Source organism: Schistocerca nitens, chromosome 2 (genome assembly GCF_023898315.1).
Source record: "Schistocerca nitens isolate TAMUIC-IGC-003100 chromosome 2, iqSchNite1.1, whole genome shotgun sequence".
NCBI lineage: Eukaryota > Metazoa > Arthropoda > Insecta > Orthoptera > Acrididae > Schistocerca > Schistocerca nitens.
Window position 1 is genome coordinate 834,503,616 of NC_064615.1, and position 22,259 is coordinate 834,525,874.

At 40.0% G+C, this 22,259-nt stretch overlaps 1 protein-coding gene across 1 annotated transcript in view; it reads right to left on the minus strand.

The window, feature by feature from the left end:
• The window catches only part of LOC126235373 (dynein regulatory complex protein 1), a 444,155-nt gene that overhangs the window by 49,870 nt on the left and 372,026 nt on the right, over window positions 1-22,259 (minus strand). The window contains exons 12-14 of the mRNA XM_049944096.1: window positions 14,489-14,634; window positions 14,159-14,303; window positions 13,901-14,079 (exon numbers count right to left, since the gene is read on the minus strand). Of these exons, the coding sequence (XP_049800053.1) occupies window positions 13,901-14,079; window positions 14,159-14,303; window positions 14,489-14,634 (470 nt within the window). The remainder of the gene's footprint in view (window positions 1-13,900; window positions 14,080-14,158; window positions 14,304-14,488; window positions 14,635-22,259) is intronic.

The window sequence follows — 22,259 nt, forward strand, 5'->3', positions numbered from 1 at the left end:
CTACACCACTGTTGGCCACATTATGCTGTTTTTTCAGTTACAATAGACAGCAGATTTCTATTCTTGGCCAGTTTACTGTGGAAAGAACATACAAGGTGGTGGTTTGAACAGTGATGTTTCTGATGGTGGACACTGCATGTGATTTTATTGGTTTGGATGCTTCAAGGGCTTTTGGATTTACAGTCTCGAATTCCATTCATTTTGTGTCAGATCATGTGCCTTAACAAGAGCTCTATGATTTGTGCAAGGAATATTCTGCCTTTTTCTTAATGGGACTCATCAAAGCTACTCATTATGTAGTGCACATCACTCTCAAATCTATGGCGCAACCCCATTTTTCTGTGCCAGGTCTGTACCACTTGCACATCGTGCTCAAGTGAAGGAAGAAATTAGACAGGCTGATAGCTTTAGGCATCATGGAAACTGTTTCATCCAATCAATGGGCTACACTGTCAAGAAACTGATGAGCACACTCCTTGTTTGTGGAGACTTTAAGGCGATGGTTAATTTGTAGTCCGTGGTTGATACACACCCCATTCTTTGCCTGCATGAACTTTACGACAAAGATGGCATGTGGACAATATCTTTCAAAACTGAATTTGTTAGAATCAGATCAGCTTCTTGTTGTTAATATCCCATACAGCTCTACAGGTACAACCAATTGGGGTTTGGCATTGCAAATGTGCTGGCCATTTTTCAATGCTATTTGATGCAACTTACCCAATGGATTCCTTGCTGTATCAATTACCTCAACAACATTGTCATTTCTCGTCCCATTACTGAGGACTATCTTTGTAACCTTTGTCTTTTGTTTCAGACCTTGAATGATGCTGATCTCAAGTGCAATTTGGAAAAGTCATGTTTCTTCCAATCCTCTATAGAATACTTGGGACATAATATTTCTTGTTGGGGGTTTCAGCCAACAAACAGTCACATAGTGGCTATTGTGGCCTTTTGGCACCCTATGTATGTGAAGAAGCATTCTTAGACAAAGTTGGGTATTACCGTTAAGTTCCTTCCACAGGCAGCTTCAGTTGCCTATCCTCCAAATCATCTGCTTAAGAAAGATACAGTGGTTGAATGGATGTCCGCCTGTGACCATGCATTCAGGAGAATGAAGGATGGTTTGTGTTCTCCTCTGTACTCGGCCACCTGTCAGCCCAGGTTCTAGCTTGCGCTTTCAAAGGATGCATTGCAATATGGTGTGGGGGCTGTGTTGTCACAACAATGTGCAGGTGGTTCAGCACAGCCCATTGCTTTTGTGTGAAAAATGCTTTATGATCCACAGAAGAATTACTATTGAACAGACAGAGACAGAGGCTCTTGTTATTATTTATGTTATTAAGAAGTTTCATGTGTTTCTCTACAGTGTTAAGTTTATTTGGTGACTGATAATGAGCTGTTAGTGTCTCTCTTTAGACCCATGACACACTCGCTGGACAAGATAGCCCTGTTCCTTAGTAGATATAATTACGAGATACATTTCTACCCAATGATTCAGCATTCAAATGTAGATGCTCTTTCATGTTTGCTGATGGGATTTGACCCTGGTTCCAATAAGGCAGAAGTACTAGGTTTTTATCTCAACGAGGAAGCTTGGTGGATAGTGGGTGGATTACCTATTACCAGTTCTCCCATTGCTCAAGCTGTTGCTGCCAACTGTGTTCTCTATCAAGTGTGACACTATGTTCAACAAAGATAGCCTGAGTGACCTCACGCTTGTGCATCAGATCCTACCCATAGTCATTTTCTGTTATGGCACACACTTACTCTGGTCAGTGGCATTATATTGTTGTCCACAGAAAATGCTGTTCCATGGTGGTCGTTGCAGCATCTCTCCAGCACAACATCCTTCAACTTCTGCATCAGGATCATTGGGAGCACCTCATATACAAAGATGCTGGCTCGCCACCACATATACTGCCCTGTAATTGCTCCCGAGATTGAACATTTAATTACTGCTTGTTCTAAACATTCAAGTTAAGTCATCAGGCCACTCCCCAGCAATGTTATTCACCATAGCCTGACTGAGCGATCACAGACTTGGGAGCATGACCATATCAATGTTGCCAGCTCCTTGTCAGATCCAGATTGGTTGGCAGTCATCAACACTTACTCTCAGTTTCCATATGTCCTCAACTGCCACTCCACCACAACAGAGGCAAACGTGTGAGCCCTCACTCAGCTATTCTCTTCCCTGCACCATGGTAACTGATAGTGGTTCACAATCCATCATTCAGACTCTTCACAATTTTTTTGCCCACCATGGTATTCACCATGGTCATACACCCTCATTCCAACCTCAATTGAATAGGGAGGCAGAATGCCTCATCCACACTTTTAAGATGCAAATGAAGAAGTGTATTGATGATTCCCCCATGGGAGAGTCTCTAACATGCTTTCTTAGTTCCTACAGGTCCACCCCCATGTTGAGAAGAGCGTGCGTGGCAGGGCTACTGCATGGTCACCAGCCATGCCCAGTGCTGAATCTCCTGCTTTCTACACTGAGACCTCCCAAGGCCCTCTAACAATGAACTGCACACGTGGACTCCTGTTTGTGCTCATACATTAGGTCACCATGAGTGTTGGATGCTGGCAGTCATCTGCAGCCTACATGGTGAGCACATCTTCACATAGCAAATGGAAGAGCGGCTGGTGACCGACCACCACAAATGACTTCTCTCCCATGTGGATGCCCAGCCCCACCACCACCTCACACACCTACGAGGTCGTCTGATCTTCCAGCATCCAGTACTCCTTCCTCACATCCAACCTTGATGGCCCTTCCTTTGGTCCTTGATTGTTTCCAGACATCCAGAAGTTCATCAGGAACTGAGCATGGAGCAGCATCCAGTGTCCCACCTGCGGGCATCTGCCCACAGTGATGCTGTCACTGTCTGCATCACTTTCGGCCCTATTCTCTCATGCAAGCCGACAGAGAGCTATTTGCACCACAGAGTGTTTTCACTGGTAGTCTACAGAAGACATGGACGTCAGCTTCCTGAGCACCAAGTGCTGGCTTGTGTTACAGGGGGAGGGAAATGAGCGTGCCACTGGTTTACAGGCACACCAAAGAAAAATAAAGAGTTTTAGTAACCTGCAGTTACCACTTCAGTTGCGCTGGCACTTCTCCATCTATCAAAGTCCAACAGGGTGCAAGGTACCAGCCCATCACATGTTATTGACCAAGCCTACCCTGGCACACAGTGGGTAATCTTGGTCACCAGGAGGTGGCACTTTCAGACAGTGCTAACAGCCATGCATCAAGAGTGGTGTGTGCAGCCACCACCCAGCACCACCACATGGAAAAATCACATGTCATTCCATTTGAACTAGAAGTGGAGTAGCTTCTGTCCCATTCTATTATAATTTATGCTCTAGCTAACTTCACTCTGTCACAGGTCACTGTATGTCCAATTGGTACTTACAGAGCTATGTACAAGGATGATGTTATGAATGTGTTTTGTTTTTAGCATTAAAATGATTGTGTTTTTACTGGCATTCTTGGTGATGTGTATTACTAAAAAATAATGCATTTTGGAATGATCTTCACTGCAAGCAATGTTAGTTTCACTGCGTGCTTAATGTTTTTCAGTTCAAGACTTAAAACATTTAATATATTTCATGTGAGTTGAATCTGTAGTGTTCATGATTTCACCTTGGTCTGAGGGCAGTCTTCTAGAATGAAAATAGTATCCAGAATTAAAAATAAGAACTTATTGGAATCTGACTGCTTTTTATTAAAATATGAACAAACAGGGCCTTTGGGAGGCTATATTTTATAGAAGCCATGTCCCCACATCTATGCAACATGGAGCTAACTGGCATTTTAGGGCAAAGCCTTATGTGTAACTACTATCTGTTTGACATCATCACCAAGTATCAACATTTCTGTAAACATTGAGTGTCATTACTTAAATCTGTATGGGGGAAAATGTTCCATGAGAATTTTAATACCGTAATCCATTATTGTGCAATATACTTAAATGTTTCATTTAGGCTATTTTGTCGCAGAGCCTTTAATTACGAGATTATGAGCCACACCTTGATATACCCACAGAATACTTTTGTTGTTTAGCTCTGCTAGCTCTGCCTGGCTTTCACTTGTGGGGTCATTAATGGATTTCTTTCAAATAATCCTTTATTAAAGAATGGATCAGTAGAAACACTGGTCTTGCATTTCATAAAAATGGTTCTAAGTACCTATGAGAGAAATAAATTAAGCTGGGGGATATTCTTAAATTTATTCATGGCCTTTGATTTAATTAGCCAGGACTTACTGATTTTGAAGTTACAGCAAAGAAAATTAAATAATTTCATAAATTCACATTAGAACTGAAGCACTTTTTTTAATAACATGTCTTCTGCAATATTGAAAAATATATGAATGTGCAAACATAAAGGGGAAATTATCTATGTACATCTAAGTAAAATGATTGTATTTATAGGTAACCTTGTAAATAACTAAAGTAGCCTTACCTGTGAAACAGTATTATGTTTAATTTGGTGTGTGTGTGTGTGTGTGTGTGTGTGTGTGTGTGTGTGTGTGTGTGGGTGGGTGGGTGTGGGTGCGTGTATGTGTGTGTGTGTGTGTGTGTGTGTGTGTGTGTGTGTGTGTGTGTGTGTGTGTGTGTGTGCACACATGTGGATTTTGGGGGCAGGGGTGGGAAATGGCAGGTTAGTACACAATATTTTAAATTATTTGTGTACATCCATACAATGTACATTGTTAGGGACTGAATAGATAAAAAAGTTAAAAATTACAAACTGCCATAATCACAAAAACTGCCAATTGGTTCTTGACCTCACTGTTAATTTTTACTATTTTTTTCCTCAGTTTTTTATTCTTTATTTTGATGTTATAAGAAATAATTGTCAGTGCTACTTTCAAATGGTCTATTCCACTCATTGCTGAAGTTTATGTGCAAACAGTATGATATGATCAGCAAACCAAAAGTGCTCCGGATTTGTAGTATAAGTTGCAACTTTTGACAGCTGAGGTTCATTAACTATAAACTACCCTCAAATGGACTAGAAATGAAAACTTGGAAGAGATATGTAGTGAAAGTATAGTGGGTGAAACTAAGGCCATGTATGATTAAATACCGGTTGTCATAGGTAGGAGAAGTAGGTTCCTTTTAGGATAAATCATGACAACAGTGTCTTAAGTGTAAAGAATTTCTACATCAGTTTCAAAAACTCTGCAATAAGCACTCATAAGATAGACTCTGACATACCAAAAGGCCACCTACTGGATGTCCTAAAGAAAAAGACACCACTGGAAGATGCAACATTGGGCATTTCACAGACATAACAATCCATTATCAGACAATGCAGTCAATAAAAATAAAATACACTAATTTGAAGTCCAGTCCCAATTTTTGAACTCTGTTGTAGTTTGTGCAGCTGAGCATTGGTGAAGGGACACAGAAACCCAATATGTACTTCATAATAATATGAAAGGATAGACTCTTCCTGTGGGACAGTTTCGAAGACTGGAGAATCAGGCACTAAAACCAGAAAAGGAACTTTGTTTAAACTGAGACATAACCTTCATACTATCAGTGAAACAAACACTTTGAAATATCAGCTACTGACTTAATGGAGCTTATTGTCAACAAGGAATTAATCATTTGCTTGTTTTTATCAGCTAGTGGTGGTGGTGGGGGGTGGGTGGTGGGAGATATTTTTTAAATAAATTAACAGAAGTTCTATATAAATAATCAATAACAAAAGATAAGACAATTTTGTGTAGGTACATACGTACAAAAACAAATGTCATAGATGAAACTAGCAGTAGGGTAACTACAGTGTCAGCATTAGTAATGGAACATGTGGTCATAAATATGGACTGCGAAGAGTGTGATGTACGGGTAAACAATCTTGGACTATCAGACAATTTCTGACAAATAATAACTATAAAATCAGGTATGGGTAAAAATCCCTAAGTGGGAGGCCTATAAAACACTTTGATCACAAGTGAAAATGTAATATTTCTTATGTGAAATTGCAAACTGAAGTTAGTTTGAAGTGCATAGAGAAATAAATGTAAATGCAAAATAATCTAAGTTTTTATTTTTTATTTTATTTTTCATGTCTAATTCTGTAGAATCAAACTGAGACACAAATTTCCATGGTCATGGAATGAGTCAGTGTATGAAATTAACAACAGAAAAATTAATAATAAATAAAATAAAATATTCAAAAATCCTATGCCAACATAAAGCTGTTGAGTATTTATTAGTACTATCAACAATTTTAACACAGGAATTTTCTTACATTTTTTCCAGAAACTTCCCAACAGAACAGATATGAGCTGAGGAGGTGTGGGACAAATGTAGGATGGATTTGTGTTTTGTACTAACTTTCTGAAAGCAGCTAATTATTGGGAATAAGTTCACATTGTTAGCAACATATGGTATTAAAGAAAATGTATATTGAGAGGCCAATGTCAGAACTCCCAGACTACTGAAAAGAGGTCAACATTTTTTGTGATGGACTATCATCTATTGCAATTAGTGTTCTAAGGGTAAATATAGAAGCATTCAATTGAAATGGGTGTTCCACAACAGCTACCCATCTACACTATGTGATCAAAAGTATCCAGACACCCTAAAAACTTACCTTTTTACTATTAGGTGCATTGTGCCGCCACGTACTGCTAGGTAATTCATATCAGTGACCTCACTAGTCATTAGACATCGTGAGAGAGCAGAATGGGGTGTTCTGCGGAACTCGGGGACTTCGAACGTGGTCAGGTAATTGGATGTTACTTGTGTCATACATCTGTATGTGAGTATTCCACACTCCTAAATATCTATAGGTCCACTGTTTCTGACATGATATTGATATAATAGAGGGAAACATTCCACGTGGGAAAAATATATGTAAAAACAAAGATGATGTGACTTACCGAACGAAAGCGCTGGCAGGTCGATAGACACACAAACAAACACAAACACACACACAAAATTCAAGCTTTCGCAACAAACTGTTGCCTCATCAGGAAAGAGGGGAAGGAGAGGGAAAGACGAAAGGATGTGGGTTTTAAGGGAGAGGGTAAGGAGTCATTCCAATCCCGGGAGCAGAAAGATTTACCTTAGGGGGAAAAAAGGACAGGTATACACTCGCACAAACGCACATATCCATCCACACATATACAGACACAAGCAGACATATTTAAAGACAAAGGGTTTGGGCAAAGATGTCAGTCGAGGCGGAAGTGAAGAGGCAAAGATGATGTTGAATGACAGGTGAGGTATGAGTGGCGGCAACTTGAAATTAGCGGAGATTGAGGCCTGGTGGGTAACGGGAAGAGAGGATATATTGAAGAGCAAGTTCCCATCTCCGGAGTTCGGATAGGTTGGTGTTGGTGGGAAGTATCCAGATAACCCGGACGGTGTAACACTGTGCCAAGATGTGCTGGCCGTGCACCAAGGCATGTTTAGCCACAGGGTGATCCTCATTACCAACAAACACTGTCTGCCTGTGTCCATTCATGCGAATGGACAGTTTGTTGCTGGTCATTCCCACATAGAATGCATCACAGTGTAGGCAGGTCAGTTGGTAAATCACGTGGGTGCTTTCACATGTGGCTCTGCCTTTGATCGTGTACACCTTCCGGGTTACAGGACTGGAGTAGGTGGTGGTGGGAGGGTGCATGGAACAGGTTTTACACCGGGGGCGATGATATTGAGGTGGAGATGTGAAGGGACATGGTCAGCACAAAAGCATACAGGCCGATCTCGTCTATTGATTGACAGAGACCACCAACAGTTGAAGAGGGTTGTGATGTGTGACAGACATCTATCCAGACTATCACACAGAAATTCTAAACTGCATCAGGATCCACTGCAAGTACTATGACAGTAAGCGAGAGGTGAGAAAACTTGGATTTCATGGTCAAGTGGCTGTTCATAAGCCACACATCACATGGTAAATACCAAACGATGCTTTGCTTGGTTTAAGGAGTGTAAACATTGAACAACTGAACAGTGGAAATATGTGTGAAGTGATGAATCATGGCACACAATGTGACATTCTGACGGCAGGGTATGGGTATGGTGAATGCCCAGTGAAAATCATCTGCCAACGTGTTTAGTGCCAACAATAAAATTCTGAGGCGGTGGTGTTATGGTGTGGTTATGTTTTTCATGGCGGGGGCTTGCACCACTTACTGTTTTGCATGGCACTATCGCAGCACATGGCTACATAGATGTTTGAATCACCTTCTTGCTTCCCACTGTTGAAGAGCAATTCGGGGATGGCGACTGCATCTTTCAATATGATCGATCACCTGTTCATGATGCACGGCTTGTGGTGGAGTGGTTATACAACAATAACATCCCTGTAATGGACTGGCCTGCACGACCTGAATCCTATAGAACACCTTTGGGATGTTTTGGAACGCTGCCTTCATGCCAGGCCGACACCAATACCTCTCCTCAGTGCAGCACTCCATGAAGAATGGGCTGCCATTCCCCAAGAAACCTTCCAGCACCTGATTGAATGTAAGTCTGCGAGAGTGGAAGCTGTCATCAATACTAAGTGTGGGACAACACCTTATTGAATTCCAACATTACCGATGGAGGGTGCAATGAATTTTTAAGTCATTTTCAGCCAGGTGTGTGGATACTTTTGATCACATAGTGTATTTAAACACCTAGGAATATGAATTGTTCAGACTCATGAATCATATGAACATTATAAGCAACCAAAATGTCAGTTTAGCTGTATAGTGTGTTAGAAATAGTAAAAATTGAGTCTTACTGTGATTTAGCATCAATTTATTTTCTAAAAGCAATGAACACATGTCTCAAACTGCACTACTTGATACACTGCCCACATTGATCTCAATATCCCTTACTACCAAGCTACTGTTATCAGCAAACAGAAATATTTTAGCAGAAAGCAGTATTAAGTGAGAAATCTAAGAATATATTACAGCCTCCAATGGATTACTTCTGCAAGGATCAGGCAGACGAGATTGGATTATTTACAGATGTACAGACACATTTAAGCAGTCATTCTTCACAGCTCCTTACTCAAATAGAACAGGAACAAAGTCTAATATGGGGTCAATGGGAATTTCCTGCACTATTTACAGACGCGCGAAATTTGGCACGGACTTCAATGCGAGATGCCTTTAATAGGTTCCACAACGAAACATTGTCTTGAAATTTGGTAGAAAATCCGAAGAAATTCTGGTCGTATGTAAAGTACACAAGCGGCAAGACGCAGTCAATACCTTCGCTGCACAGTGCCGATGGTACTGTTACCGATGACTGTGCCGCTAAAGCAGAGTTATTGAATGCAGTTTTCCGAAATTCCTTTACCACGGAAGATGAATGGAATATTCCAGAATTTGAAACATGAACAGCTGCTAGCCTGAGTTTCTTAGAAGTAGATACCTTAGGGGTTGCGAAGCAACTCAAATCGCTTGATGTGGGCAAGTCTTCAGGTACAGATTGTATACCGATTAGATTCCTGTCAGATTACGCTGATACAATAGCTCCCTGATACAATAGCTCATATACAACCGTTCGCTCACCGATAGATCTGTACCTACAGATTGGAAAATTGCGCAGGTTGCACCAGTGTTTAAGAAGGGTGGTAGGAGTAATCCATCGAACTACAGACCTATATCATTGACGTCGGTTTGCAGTAGGGTTTTGGAGCATATACTGTATTCAAACATTATGAATCACCTCGAAGGGAACGATCTATTGATACGTAATCAGCATGGTTTCAGAAAGCATCGTTCTTGTGCAACGCAGCTAGCTCTTTATTCACACGAAGTAATGGCCGCTATCGACAGGGGATCTCAAGATGATTCCATATTTCTGGATTTCCGGAAGGCTTTTGACACCGTTCCTCACAAGCGACTTCTAATCAAGCTGCGGGCCTATGGGGTATCATCTCAGTTGTGCGACTGGATTCTTGATTTCCTGTCAGGAAGGTAGTAGTAATAGACGGCAAATCATCAAGTAAAACTGAAGTGATATCAGGTGTTCCCCAGGGAAGTGTCCTGGGACCTCTGCTGTTCCTGATCTATATAAATGACCTGGGTGACAATCTGAGCAGTTCTCTTAGGTTGTTTGCAGATGATGCTGTAATTTACCATCTAGTAAGGTCATCCGAAGACCAGTATCAGTTGCAAAGCGATTTAGAAAAGTTTGCTGTATGGTGTGGCAGGTGGCAGTTGACGCTAAATAACAAAAAGTGTGAGGTGATCCACATGAGTTCCAAAAGAAATCCATTGGAGTTCGATTACTCGATAAGTAGTACAATTCTCAAGGCTGTCAATTCAACTAAGTATCTGGGTGTTAAAATTACGAACAACTTCAGTTGGAAAGACCACATAGATAATATTGTGGGGAAGGCAAGCCAATGGTTGCGTTTCATTGGCAGGACACTTAGAAGATGCAACAAGTCCACTAAAGAGACAGTTTACACTACACTCGTTCGTCCTCTGTTGGAATATTGCTGCGCGGTGTGGGATCCTTACCAGGTGGGATTGACGGAGGACATCGAAAGGGTGCAAAAAAGGGCAGCTCATTTTGTATTATCACGTAGTAGGGGAGAGAGTGTGGCAGATATGATACACGAATTGGGATGGAAGTCATTACAGCAAAGACGTTTTTCGTTGCGGCGAGATCTACTTACGAAATTTCAGTCACCAACTTTCTCTTCTGAATGTGAAAATATTTTGTTGAGCCCAGCCTACATAGGTAGGAATGATCATCAAAATAAAATAAGAGAAATCAGAGCTCGAACAGAAAGGTGTATGTGTTCGTTTTTCCCGCGCGCTGTTCAGGAGTGGAATGGTAGAGATATAGTATGATTGTGGTTCAACGAACCCTCTGCCAAGCACTTAAATGTGAATTGCAGAGTAGTCATGTAGATGTAGATGTAGATGTAGATAATGGTTTGTGGAGTATGGATGTTGATGAAAATGTAGAAATTTGAGTATATGAAGGTTATTCATAAATTAACCTCCAATTGGCTATTAAAAAAGAAAAATAGAAAATTTGTTTTGTATACAATCTGTTGTTACATGTTGACATTACTTTTCAACATAGTCACCATCCAAATTCAAACATTTGTCATACTTTGACTCCAGCTTCTTTATCACTTTGTTGCAATGCGCTTTTATGCTTTCATGTCCACCACACATATTCCTTATCAGACGATCTTGTGCTACAGCAGATGATGTGTCACCAGGCAGAAGAAAGATGCATTGCAAACTGTATGCATCCAAGGACAAGAGTTTTGTCTGCCACATGCCTCTTTCCTGCAGCTCTGGGGTTTTCTGCTAAAGCATGCTACAGAAAGTATTTCCTACTGGCACTTCCCACTCTGACACCAAATACTCCACATGATGGGTGCAGCCATTTAATGCTTCTTTGGTGTTAAGTTTATGTTCAAGTTATTTCATTATCTTAACTTAATGGCTTCTGTAGGGTTACGAGATAGACACACAACAGATAAAGACATCAATGACAAGCTCATTTTTTGTGTCTGTAAAGCAGACAGCACTGCTGGCTCCCACGACCAAGGAGAACTAGGGGGTGAGGTTGGTACAATACTTCATGTCCTGAGGTGGAGTATCCACCTCATCAAGCCCATTAAATTACAGTGAATCTACCAAGATACGACCTCTTTTTCTGAACTATACAACCACTACAGTGCCACACATGCATCCATTAAAGACCAAAATTCCCAAATGTGTTAGATTAGCCTCACCCACAGTACTTCAGGTTTGTTTATTTGTGATTATATTTTGCTTTGGCCACAGTGTTAGATTAGATACACTCATGGTACCTCTAAGTTCATTTATTTGTATTTGCATATCTCCTTTACCACTATGTTGGATTAGCCCCATTTAACATATCTCAAAAACATTTTAAGATGTTTCTCATGTTGCCTAAAAAAAACTGCGTAAACTGATTCCCCACCCAATGCATTGTCTATTAATTGTGCCTGTTACCATTCCAATAAAGGGGCTGTTTAGCATTTGGATGTCTTTTGTTACATTGTTCCCATGCTTTACCTATTTGTTTTACCCTCCACACCTAGCAAACCTGTGGTATCTGCCTATCATGTTCAGTGAGGGACGCGATTTCCTCAATTTCATTGAAGTATGGTCCCAGGTTGTGTTTCAGCCAGTTGTTGAGATCAGCTTTGAACCCACCCAAGCCTTCATGTTAAGGAAGAGATGGAAGTTGCTTAATGCCATGTCCAGACTATAGGGAGAATGTTGAGAAATCTCCCAGCCAAAAAGTCGGTTTTTCCTTTGTTCAGTTCACAGTATGGGGTCATGATAAGGAGAATGATTGTTTTGGTAATAATCAAAAATGGTTCAAATGGCTCTGAGCCCTATGGGACGTAACATCTGTGGTCATCAGTCCCCTAGAACTTAGAACTACTTAAACCTAACTAACCTAAGGACATCACACACATCCATGCCCGAGGCAGGATTCGAACCTGCGACCGTAGCGTTCGCGCGGTTCCGGACTGAGCGCCTAGAACCGCTAGACCACCGCGGCCAGCTGGTAATAATCCCAGGCAGTTTGTTCTGGATTAAACTTCAAAGTTTTGTAGGAGTATCACAATAAACTTGTGATGTTGCAGTATTCTCACATGTTACTCTCATGAAATCTGCTGTCAAATTTCCTTTGCAATTCAAATAAACTGTAACCTTCATTTTCCTGTTTGACAGCATCTGCTTGAATTTTTGTGGGTTATTGGGAGAATGAGTGTGGATCCTCTGTTTGGACTGTTCTTTAGTTTCAGACATCACTTATAGCACCCATGCCTCATTCTGTCACAATTCTGTTCAGAATTCCAGACTCTCTTCATGATAGTGCTGAAGGAATGCCAAAGCCAAACCCATTCTTTCAGTCTTATGAGCATCTGTAAGACATTTTGAGGTGCATCTAACACAAAGCTTGTGGTAATGTAACCTCTCTGTGACAATGTTAAAGAGGGTTGCACTTGACACCTGGAGCACATCCTCAGAAAATTCAGAAATTGTGAATCAACATCTCGCACGCACAAGTTCATTAACATGTTGCATAAGTTCATAAGTCACATATGAATATCTTCTCAACCACTTTCATCATGCATATCTGTGTGGCCAACCATGATTTTTCTGCACAGCTCCCTCACAGCACCCCATTCTCATACCCACATCACTATTGACAATGAATTTCAATGTTGTTGATTCCCTCCACTAGCTGGAAGCAAATGACAGAATGTACCTCACAACTGGTAAGTGGTGCAATAAGATTGTTCATTTCAGATACTTGCTGCTTACATACTGACTGATGCAACATTACTTTAAAAATCTTATTTTGCAACCACAGAAGCATAGTGAAGCTACAAGCATTTCTTTATTTTTAGTAGCCAGTCAACAACTGTAATATATTCCTCATTCAAATAATTATAGTATTTTGTGGGAAGTATTATATATTGAATATTATATTCTTTTTCTCTGCTATCAGATTTTTTGTTTAGTAATTAACTGTTGTAAATATATCCAAATTTAAAAAAAAAATGTTGCTTTATTTTGGGGTTAGAAATTGAATTGCTACACATAGCCATTTTTTGCGGTAGGCAAATTTGATACAATGTGTTCTACAGCTATGAATTAATAAACATAAAACCATCCAACAACAAGGACAAGAGAGAGAAAGAGAAAGAGAAAGAGAAAGAGAGAGAGAGAGAGAGAGAGAGAGAGAGAGAGAGAGAGAATAGTGGTTGAAACAAGTTGGAAATAATTAAAAAAGATTTTTACTATGCCTTGCCACATAAATGTGTAAAACATCACTGAAGTTCACGTGATGGGAAGCTCAATAAAGTATGTCAAACTGAGTAGTTGATATTTTAATAACTGTACCTCTCAATACACAATGATATTTTTGCAGCCCTGTGTATAAACAGTCCCATAACTGTATTGCTTTTGGAGAAAAAATGTTTTCAAACTTTTTCCAATATGCTGTTACATCATCTGTTGACAAGAGCCTTGACACAGTATCTCTTTTCCTTGATAAACGTGACTCAAGATTAACATATGTTCTGAAACAAAATATAAGATGAACATTGTTGTTTGCTAGTATCACCTGGTATCCATACTAATATTTTTTAATAAACTTACTGTTGTCTTTTGCTGCTAAAATCACTTATAAATTCTCTAAGGGCTTTCAGAACATACACAGGATTTATTTTCACGTGATGTGTTAATACGCAATCCATTGTTCTATCCTTTTGTAATGCCATCTCCTCAACAGTAGGAGGTGATGCTGTAAACAGATTTGTGTACAGAAATTAGAGAGTTCAAGAGTTGTAGCACAAAATGATACTAAGTCTAGTATTCTGCAATGAAACTCTAATGACTTAACAAATTTGTCCATCTTTAATTAGAAGATATGCAGTTATGTAACAATATTACACAGGTGACAGCTAATGCTTTGCTGTAATCACTCACATTTCGTGGGCTTTTGTTCAGGGGTGGGCTGTGTTTCAACATGCTTTGCACTACCAGGGTGAGATTCCTCTGATATCTGTTCATCCATACTTTGCACTGATGCCACAGACTCACTAGGTGGCACAGCTGTTTCTCCAGACTCTTGACTGAAAATATAGTTATTGTTTTACACTCATATTCATCAATAATAGATTTTCTGGGATAACTGTCCTATGAAATTATATTAGCACAAGTTCAAACCCTTTTTTAACAAACAGAATGCATAAGGTAAACATACGAAAGACAACATAGAAGCAGTCAAAAAGAAAGAGATTTTAATTGTAATGAGGTGGAATGAGGTAAATTATACGTAAAAATGAAAAAATACAGAAATTTAATTTTTGCACTGTATTAACAATAAATTATACTTATACTTTGTTACAACAACTAAATTTAACCAAGTAAATTAGAAAAAAAACAATTGTTCTGAAAAAAAACTGCTCCTTTCCAGGTATATTAAATAATTGCTATTTTAGCTTAGTAATTACTTCATTACACTGGTATTTTTCAAAAAAAGTTAACTACATCTATAACAACAGAGAACTGTTAATGATAGATACATTTCTACTCATCATGCAGCTTAATAATAATCTCTGCAACTTGCCACTTAACAGTCAAAACTTTTAAATCTTTGAATACGAATACTCAGATAATATGTAGAAGGAATGACTAATGAATTTTTTAATCTATTTTGAACTGAATGGGAAACCCATTCTCTTCATTTACACACAATGGTAGTTTGTTGAATACCATGGCACCAAGCATATAACTCCACACTGAATGCTACAAAAGGAGGGGGTTGGGGGGGTTCTTTGGGGAAGGAGACCAGACAGCAAGGTCATCGGTCTCATAGGATTAGGGAAGGACGGGGAAGGAAGTCGGCCGTGCCCTTTCAAAGGAACCATCCCGGCATTTGCCTGGAGCGATTTAGGGAAATCACGGAAAACCTAAATCAGGATGGCCGAACGCGGGATTGAACAATCGTCCTCCCGAATGCGAGTCCAGTGTCTAACCACTGTACAAAAGGAGGCAAATTCTACAAACAAATTCTTTTTATTGCTTGCATTGTGATTGTATGGATAATAGTGCAGCTGAAATTGGATATTTTGTGTGAAAAAACTGACAAGAAGTAAATGTATTGAGAAGTATGAAATGTAGCAAGATGGGCTTACTCCATTCATTACCATTCTACTTTTTTAAATAGCTAATTTCTTTCTCTTATCTTTTGACTGTTTCCAAGCACACAAGCAATGTTTATGTTAGTATATCTAAAACTGCCAAATTACTATTCATACAATATTTTGTATAACCTTATTATTCATACTACAATTTTAACCTGGTGAGTCTAATGGCATATTTCCTTTTGAGAGAAAACAGTAATTGAAATTGTTCCCATGCTAGGTGATTCAGCAAAAGTGGTGAACAATGAACTGTTTATTTACAAAAGCCCTAGCTCATTAGAAAGCCCTAATTTCACTCTACCCCATAACTAGTTTATTTTGTCTGAGAACACAATAATTAAAAAGATATCTATACTAGAAGTTCAGGCACACCCAGATTTGCTTTCATTATTTGAGCCATTAAGCTTGTTTGATTTACAGATTTGATATTATTCTCTCATTGCTCCAATTCTTTCAATTCAGATAATGCATTGCTAATCAAAACAAATCACTAAGAATTTGATTAAATTAGGGAAATTATGAACCTGAAAATTTTACTACAAAATAGGTTATCCACCAACTAGTGTGTACAGTGAATCAGTCAAATGGTACTTTGAACTTTATTACTTTTAATATTAGCCTATCTATCATACAGTTGGACTTAATACAATGATGCCATTCTTTACTGTACAATAAACTAAAATGTAATTACTAATGTTTAAGCACATTCACATGCCTGTCTTTATGTATTCATGATGTTGATATTGAGGATAAGGGTTAGGGAAATGATGAGTGTACTGCAAAAAGAGAGGTAATTTGGTCCACTGCATGTGAATGGGAAAAACGATAGAGCAACAGGGAGGGGTACTGTATACAGAAACATGCTGAAAGAATGTTCAGAAAATAACACAAAAGAGATAGCCACTAACTATACTATAAAGACTAAAGAAAATCAAAATAGACTGTTGAAACACCTGCTAAACCCGCTGGGCAGAACAGGTAATTAGGATTTTGGAAAGGGCCAAATAAGGTATGGGTCTAATTGTAATTTATTGTGATTTAATATCACATTTACAACCAAAGCAGCACATAGCCGAACCTTTACCAAATGCAACTCTTTCATGGATGAACACCTCAAAACAAAAAATCTTAAAAAAACAACAAGATAAAAAAATCCAATTAAAATAGCAATAAAATAATTAAAAAAACATCTATCACAGCTAGGTACAAAGCCTCAAAGCAAAGCAGATAGAACAAACATATGCAAGGTGCAATACTAATGGCTGAAGGCCACAATTAAGTTTCAAAATTTTTAAATACCATAGACTTTTACAGGCAGAAGGCCACAATGTTTAAAAACAAGAAATCTTAAAAATCAACAAGATAAAAATGCAATTAAAAAAAGGCAAATAAAATACACTACTAGCCATTAAAATTGCTATACCATGAAGATAACATGCTACAGATGCGAAATTTAACCAATAGGAAGAAGAAGCTGTGATATGCAAATGATTAGCTTTTCAGAGGATTCGCACAAAGTTGGCGCTGGTGGTGACACCTACAACGTGCTGATATGAGGAATGTTTCCAACCGATTTCTCATACACAATCAGCAGTTGACCAGCGTTGCCTGGTGAAATGTTGTTGTGATGCCTAATGTAAGGAGGAGAAATGCGTACCATCACATTTCCACTTTGATAAAGGTTGGATTGTAGCCTACCGTGATTGCGGTCTATTGTATCGCGACATTGCTGCTCGCGTTGGTTGAGATCCAATGACAGTTAGCACAATATGGAATATGTGGGTTCAGGAGGGTAATACGGAATGCCGTGCTGGATCCCAACAGCCTTGTATCACTAGCAGTCGAGATGACAGGCATCTTATCCGTGTGGCTGTAATGGATCGTGCAGCCATGTCTTGATCCCTGAGTCAACAGATGGGGACATTTGCAGGACAACAACCATCTACACGAACAGTTCGACGATGTTTGCAGCAGCATGGACTATCAGCCCGGAGACCATGGCTGCGGTTACCCTTGATGCTGCATCACAGATAGGAGCACCTGCGATGGTGTACTCAACGACGAACCTGGGTGTACGAATGGCAAAACGTCATTTTTTTGGATGAATCCTGGTTCTGTTTACAGCATCATGATGGTCGCATCTGTGTTTGGCAGCATCATGGTGAAAGCACACTGGAAGCATGTATTCATGATCGCCATACTGGCATACCACCTGGCATGATGGTTTGGGGTTACACGTCTCGGTCACCTCTTGTTCGCATTGATGGCACTTTGAACAATGGATGTTACCTTTGAGATGTCTTACAACCCATGGCTCTACCCTTCATTCGATCCCTGCGACACCCTATATTTCAGCAGGATAATGCACGACCGCATGTTGCAGGTCCTGTACGGGCCTTTCTGGATACAGAAAATGTTCAACTGCTGCCCTGGCCAGCACATTCTCCAGATCTCTCACCAATTAAAAACGTCTGGTCAATGGTGGCTGAGCAACTGGCTCATCACAATACGCCAGTCATTACTCTTGATGAACTGTGGTATCGTGTTGAAGCTGCATGGCAGCTGTGCGTGTGCACGCCATCCAAGCTCTGTTTGACTCAATGTCCCAGCGTATCAAGGCCATTTTTACGGCCAGAGGAGGTTGGTCTGGGTAATGATTTCTCAGGATCTATGCACCCAAATTGGTGAAAATGTAATCACATGTCAGTTCTATTATAATATATTTGTCCAATAAATGCCCGTTTTTCATCTGCATTTCTTCTTTGTGTAGCAGTTTTAATGACCAGTAGTGCAATAAGAAAAAAAAAACATACATCACAGCTACATAGAAAGCCTCAAGGCAAAGCAGCTGGAACAAACATTTGCAAGGTGCAATACTAATGGCTGAAGGCCACAATTAACTTTCAAAATTTTAAAATATATTACCAGAATCTTTTAAAGGCAGATGACCGCAATGTTTGAAAAAAAAATTTTAAGAATAAGGTTACAAGACTGAAAGACCACAATTAATTTGCAAAATTTTTAAGAAAAAAGAAAAATAGCCATGAGCCTTAAATTTTAGGTAGCTGATAACAGATAAATAAACACCGGTGGGAAAGTCAGTAAAGACAAAGGCACTCAGAAGCCTCCAGGGGGTCAACCTGCCCTTTTTCACTTAGGTGAAACAGGTGGTGAGCCCAACTACACTTGATCTGTCGGAACCCAACCAAGGGACAGGCACGGACTGACCAACCAAACGACTTGCCTGCCACCAATTGGTACATAAGAACTCAAATACAAAATGTTACCAATCTAATTACCCACAATCAAATATGTACAAACCTCCCCAACAGTGAACCACTGAAACAAACCGCAATATGAATGGACAAGGCTTGGGTACTTAAAACGGCACTCCGCTTTGATGTCCTGGGTCGGTGAACCACAAAGCTCATAGCGATCAGACAGCTCAACACATGCTCCGGCGATGTGCAGGGACCGCCAGTGGACCCAACTGACTGCACCACATGGAGATAACTTCCCTCGTCCGCAACAACCGATCAACTCACTCAGAATGCTGACAACATCTAAAATAGTCATCAGTGCAACTAACTCCAATCACACACACAACCTGACAAACATTTGTACGAAGACCTGAGTGACACCCAACAGTAACTAAGAACACATGAAGACACATCAGGAGTTGATGCACACACACACAGCTGACTCATGAATGATCAGCGAGCCAAAATGAGTCATCTGGTAGGATGACTGACCGATGATCTATGAAGACCATGGCCCAGCTCAAGTGATGCATAGTGGCAATGGTCGGGTGAGCCATGTCGGCACAGACCTGCTCCAACCCGACTGCAGTAGTGCTGCATTGCAACTCCCGACTGGCAGGTCTGTACTGTGCTCCAGACACGTCCCAAATGACTGGCAGCCCGAACTCATGACGCAAACTGCATAGTGGCAATGGTCAGGTGAGCCATGTCGGCGCAGAGCTCACTGTTCCAACCCGACTGCACTAGTGCCGCATTGCAACTCCTCGAATGGCAGGTCCAGACTGCACTCCAGACATGTCCCAACTGACTAGCAGCCCAAACTCATGAAGCGAACTCCCTTATGACAAACAATGACTGGGAAGACATAGCAGTCAAGCAAAGACACTACGAGAGGGGATATATCGATACGTGCTGCTAGTGCCGGTCACAGTCAGGCAAAGCAGCAAGTCATGACAGTAATAATTTAAGTTAATGTAGTGAGGTGGAAATACGTTAAAAACAGGGTGTAAAATAGATGATGGTGGGAACATGTGGCATGCATGGCTCAACTGTGACAAAATGGAATGAGATATATAAATACAGAGAAGTGGTATTCAATAACAAGTTCTTGATGAACAGTCAAAAACAAGTGCCAAACATAGAGGGAAGATAGTAACAAAGAAATGAATTGATGCTAAATAATGAAAGGAGATCATTATATACTTAAGAGAATACACCAAACAATGTAGACAGATTCTCAGTCAAAACATATTACCAAATAAAGAGAAGAAGTTGGCAAACTGATGACAAAATAAAGATAACAGATTATCCAATAAAGATAACAGATTATCCAATATGGGAAAAAAATCATTCTATAAAGAAAAAAGATAACCAAACAAAAAAAAAGTTGATGAACAGACAAACAGGCTTGTTAAGAGGTAAAAAAAAGATAGCCATGTACAGATAAAGGGCATTGAACATGAAAAAAATCACTGATAATGTAGAAATGATCACCAAATGATGAAAGAAAGTGAAGAATTCATATTACATATTGAGAAAAGAAAAAGTTGTTAAACATATTGTTAATATTGCAAATAAATGTTCCACTGTGTGGCTATACAGTAGCCATACAACAAAGACTGTTGTATGAGAAAGAAGAATGTTAAACAATGGAAATGAGAACTGGTAGTATATCTGTGAAGACTCTGGGACACATCACACTGCAATGCGGTACTGAAACTTGCAAAACCACTGAACTTAAGGTCAAGTTCTAGAGCAAGTTGTCTACATGCAGGCGTACTGGGGCCACAATCCAAGATGTCAGCAAGCCCCGCCCCTCCTTATCAATCAATGACATCACTGTCATGTGACAAACTATGTCCCCCTTTCCCTCTCACTCTTCTTCTATCCAGCCAGTCACAGTACAGTATTGAAAGGGGCAGCCAATCAGAACGTAACTGTTAAATTACGTAAGCTTTCTTTCAATTGTGTAAAAATGGTGACAATTTCAAAGACATGCAGTAAATCTGAAAAAAAAACTGCATTACTTTTACTTGAATAGGTGCCACAGTTGCAGATATTTCCAAAAAATAGTGTTATATTCAAAGATTTTTATATCTGAGTAGCACAAACATACATACGCATGCGCGCACGCATTCACACACACACACACACACACACACACACACACACACACATATATATATATATATATATATATATATATATATATATATATATATATATATATATATATATATATATATATATATATATTGCTTGAATTTTGTGTGTATGTTTGTGTTCGTTTGTGTGTCTGTCGACCTGCCAGCACTTTCATTTGGTAAGTCACATCATCTTTGTTTTTAGATATATTTTTCCTACGTGGAATGTTTCCCATATATATATATATGGGAAACATTCCACGTAGGAAAACACACAAAACTTTTGTGTGTATGTTTGTGTTCGTTTGTGTGTCGACAGACACACAAACATACACACAGGGTTCGGGCTTTCGCGACAAACTGTTGCCTCATCGGGGGGGAGGGGGGGAGAAGGAGGGATGGGGGGATGTGGGTTTTGGGGGAGAGGGTGGGGAGTCGTTCCGGTCCCGGGAGCGGAAGGACTTGCCTTGGGGGGAAAGAAGGACGAGTGTGCACTCGCACACACACACATGTGTGAGTGTATACTCGTCCTTTTTTCCCCCTAAGGTAAGTCATTCCGCTCCCGGGATTGGAATGACTTAAAACCCACATCCTTTTGTCTTTCCCTCTCCTTCCCTCTTTCCTGATGAGGCAACAGTTTGTTGCGAAAGCTTGAATTTTGTGTGTATGTTTGTGTGTCTGTCGACCTGCCAGCACTTTCCTTTGGTAAGTCACATCATCTTTGTGTGTGTCTATTAAAAAAAACAAAGATGATGTGACTTACCAAATGAAAGTGCTGGCAGGTCAACAGACACACAAACAAACACAAACATACACACAAAATTCAAGCTTTCGCAACAAACTGTTGCCTCATCAGGAAAGAGGGAAGGAGAGGGAAAGACGAAAGGATGTGGGTTTTAGGGAGAGGGTAAGGAGTCATTCCAATCCCGGGAGCGGAAAGACTTACCTTAGGGGGAAAAAAGGAAAAAGGACTGGTATACACTCGCACACACACACACACACACATATCCATCCACACATATACAGACACAAGCAGACATATTTAAAGACCAGAGAAAATCTCTGACCCAGCCATGAATCGAACCCGGGCCCTTAGGATTGATATTCTGTCGCACTGACCACTCAGATGAAAATGTCTGCTTGTGTC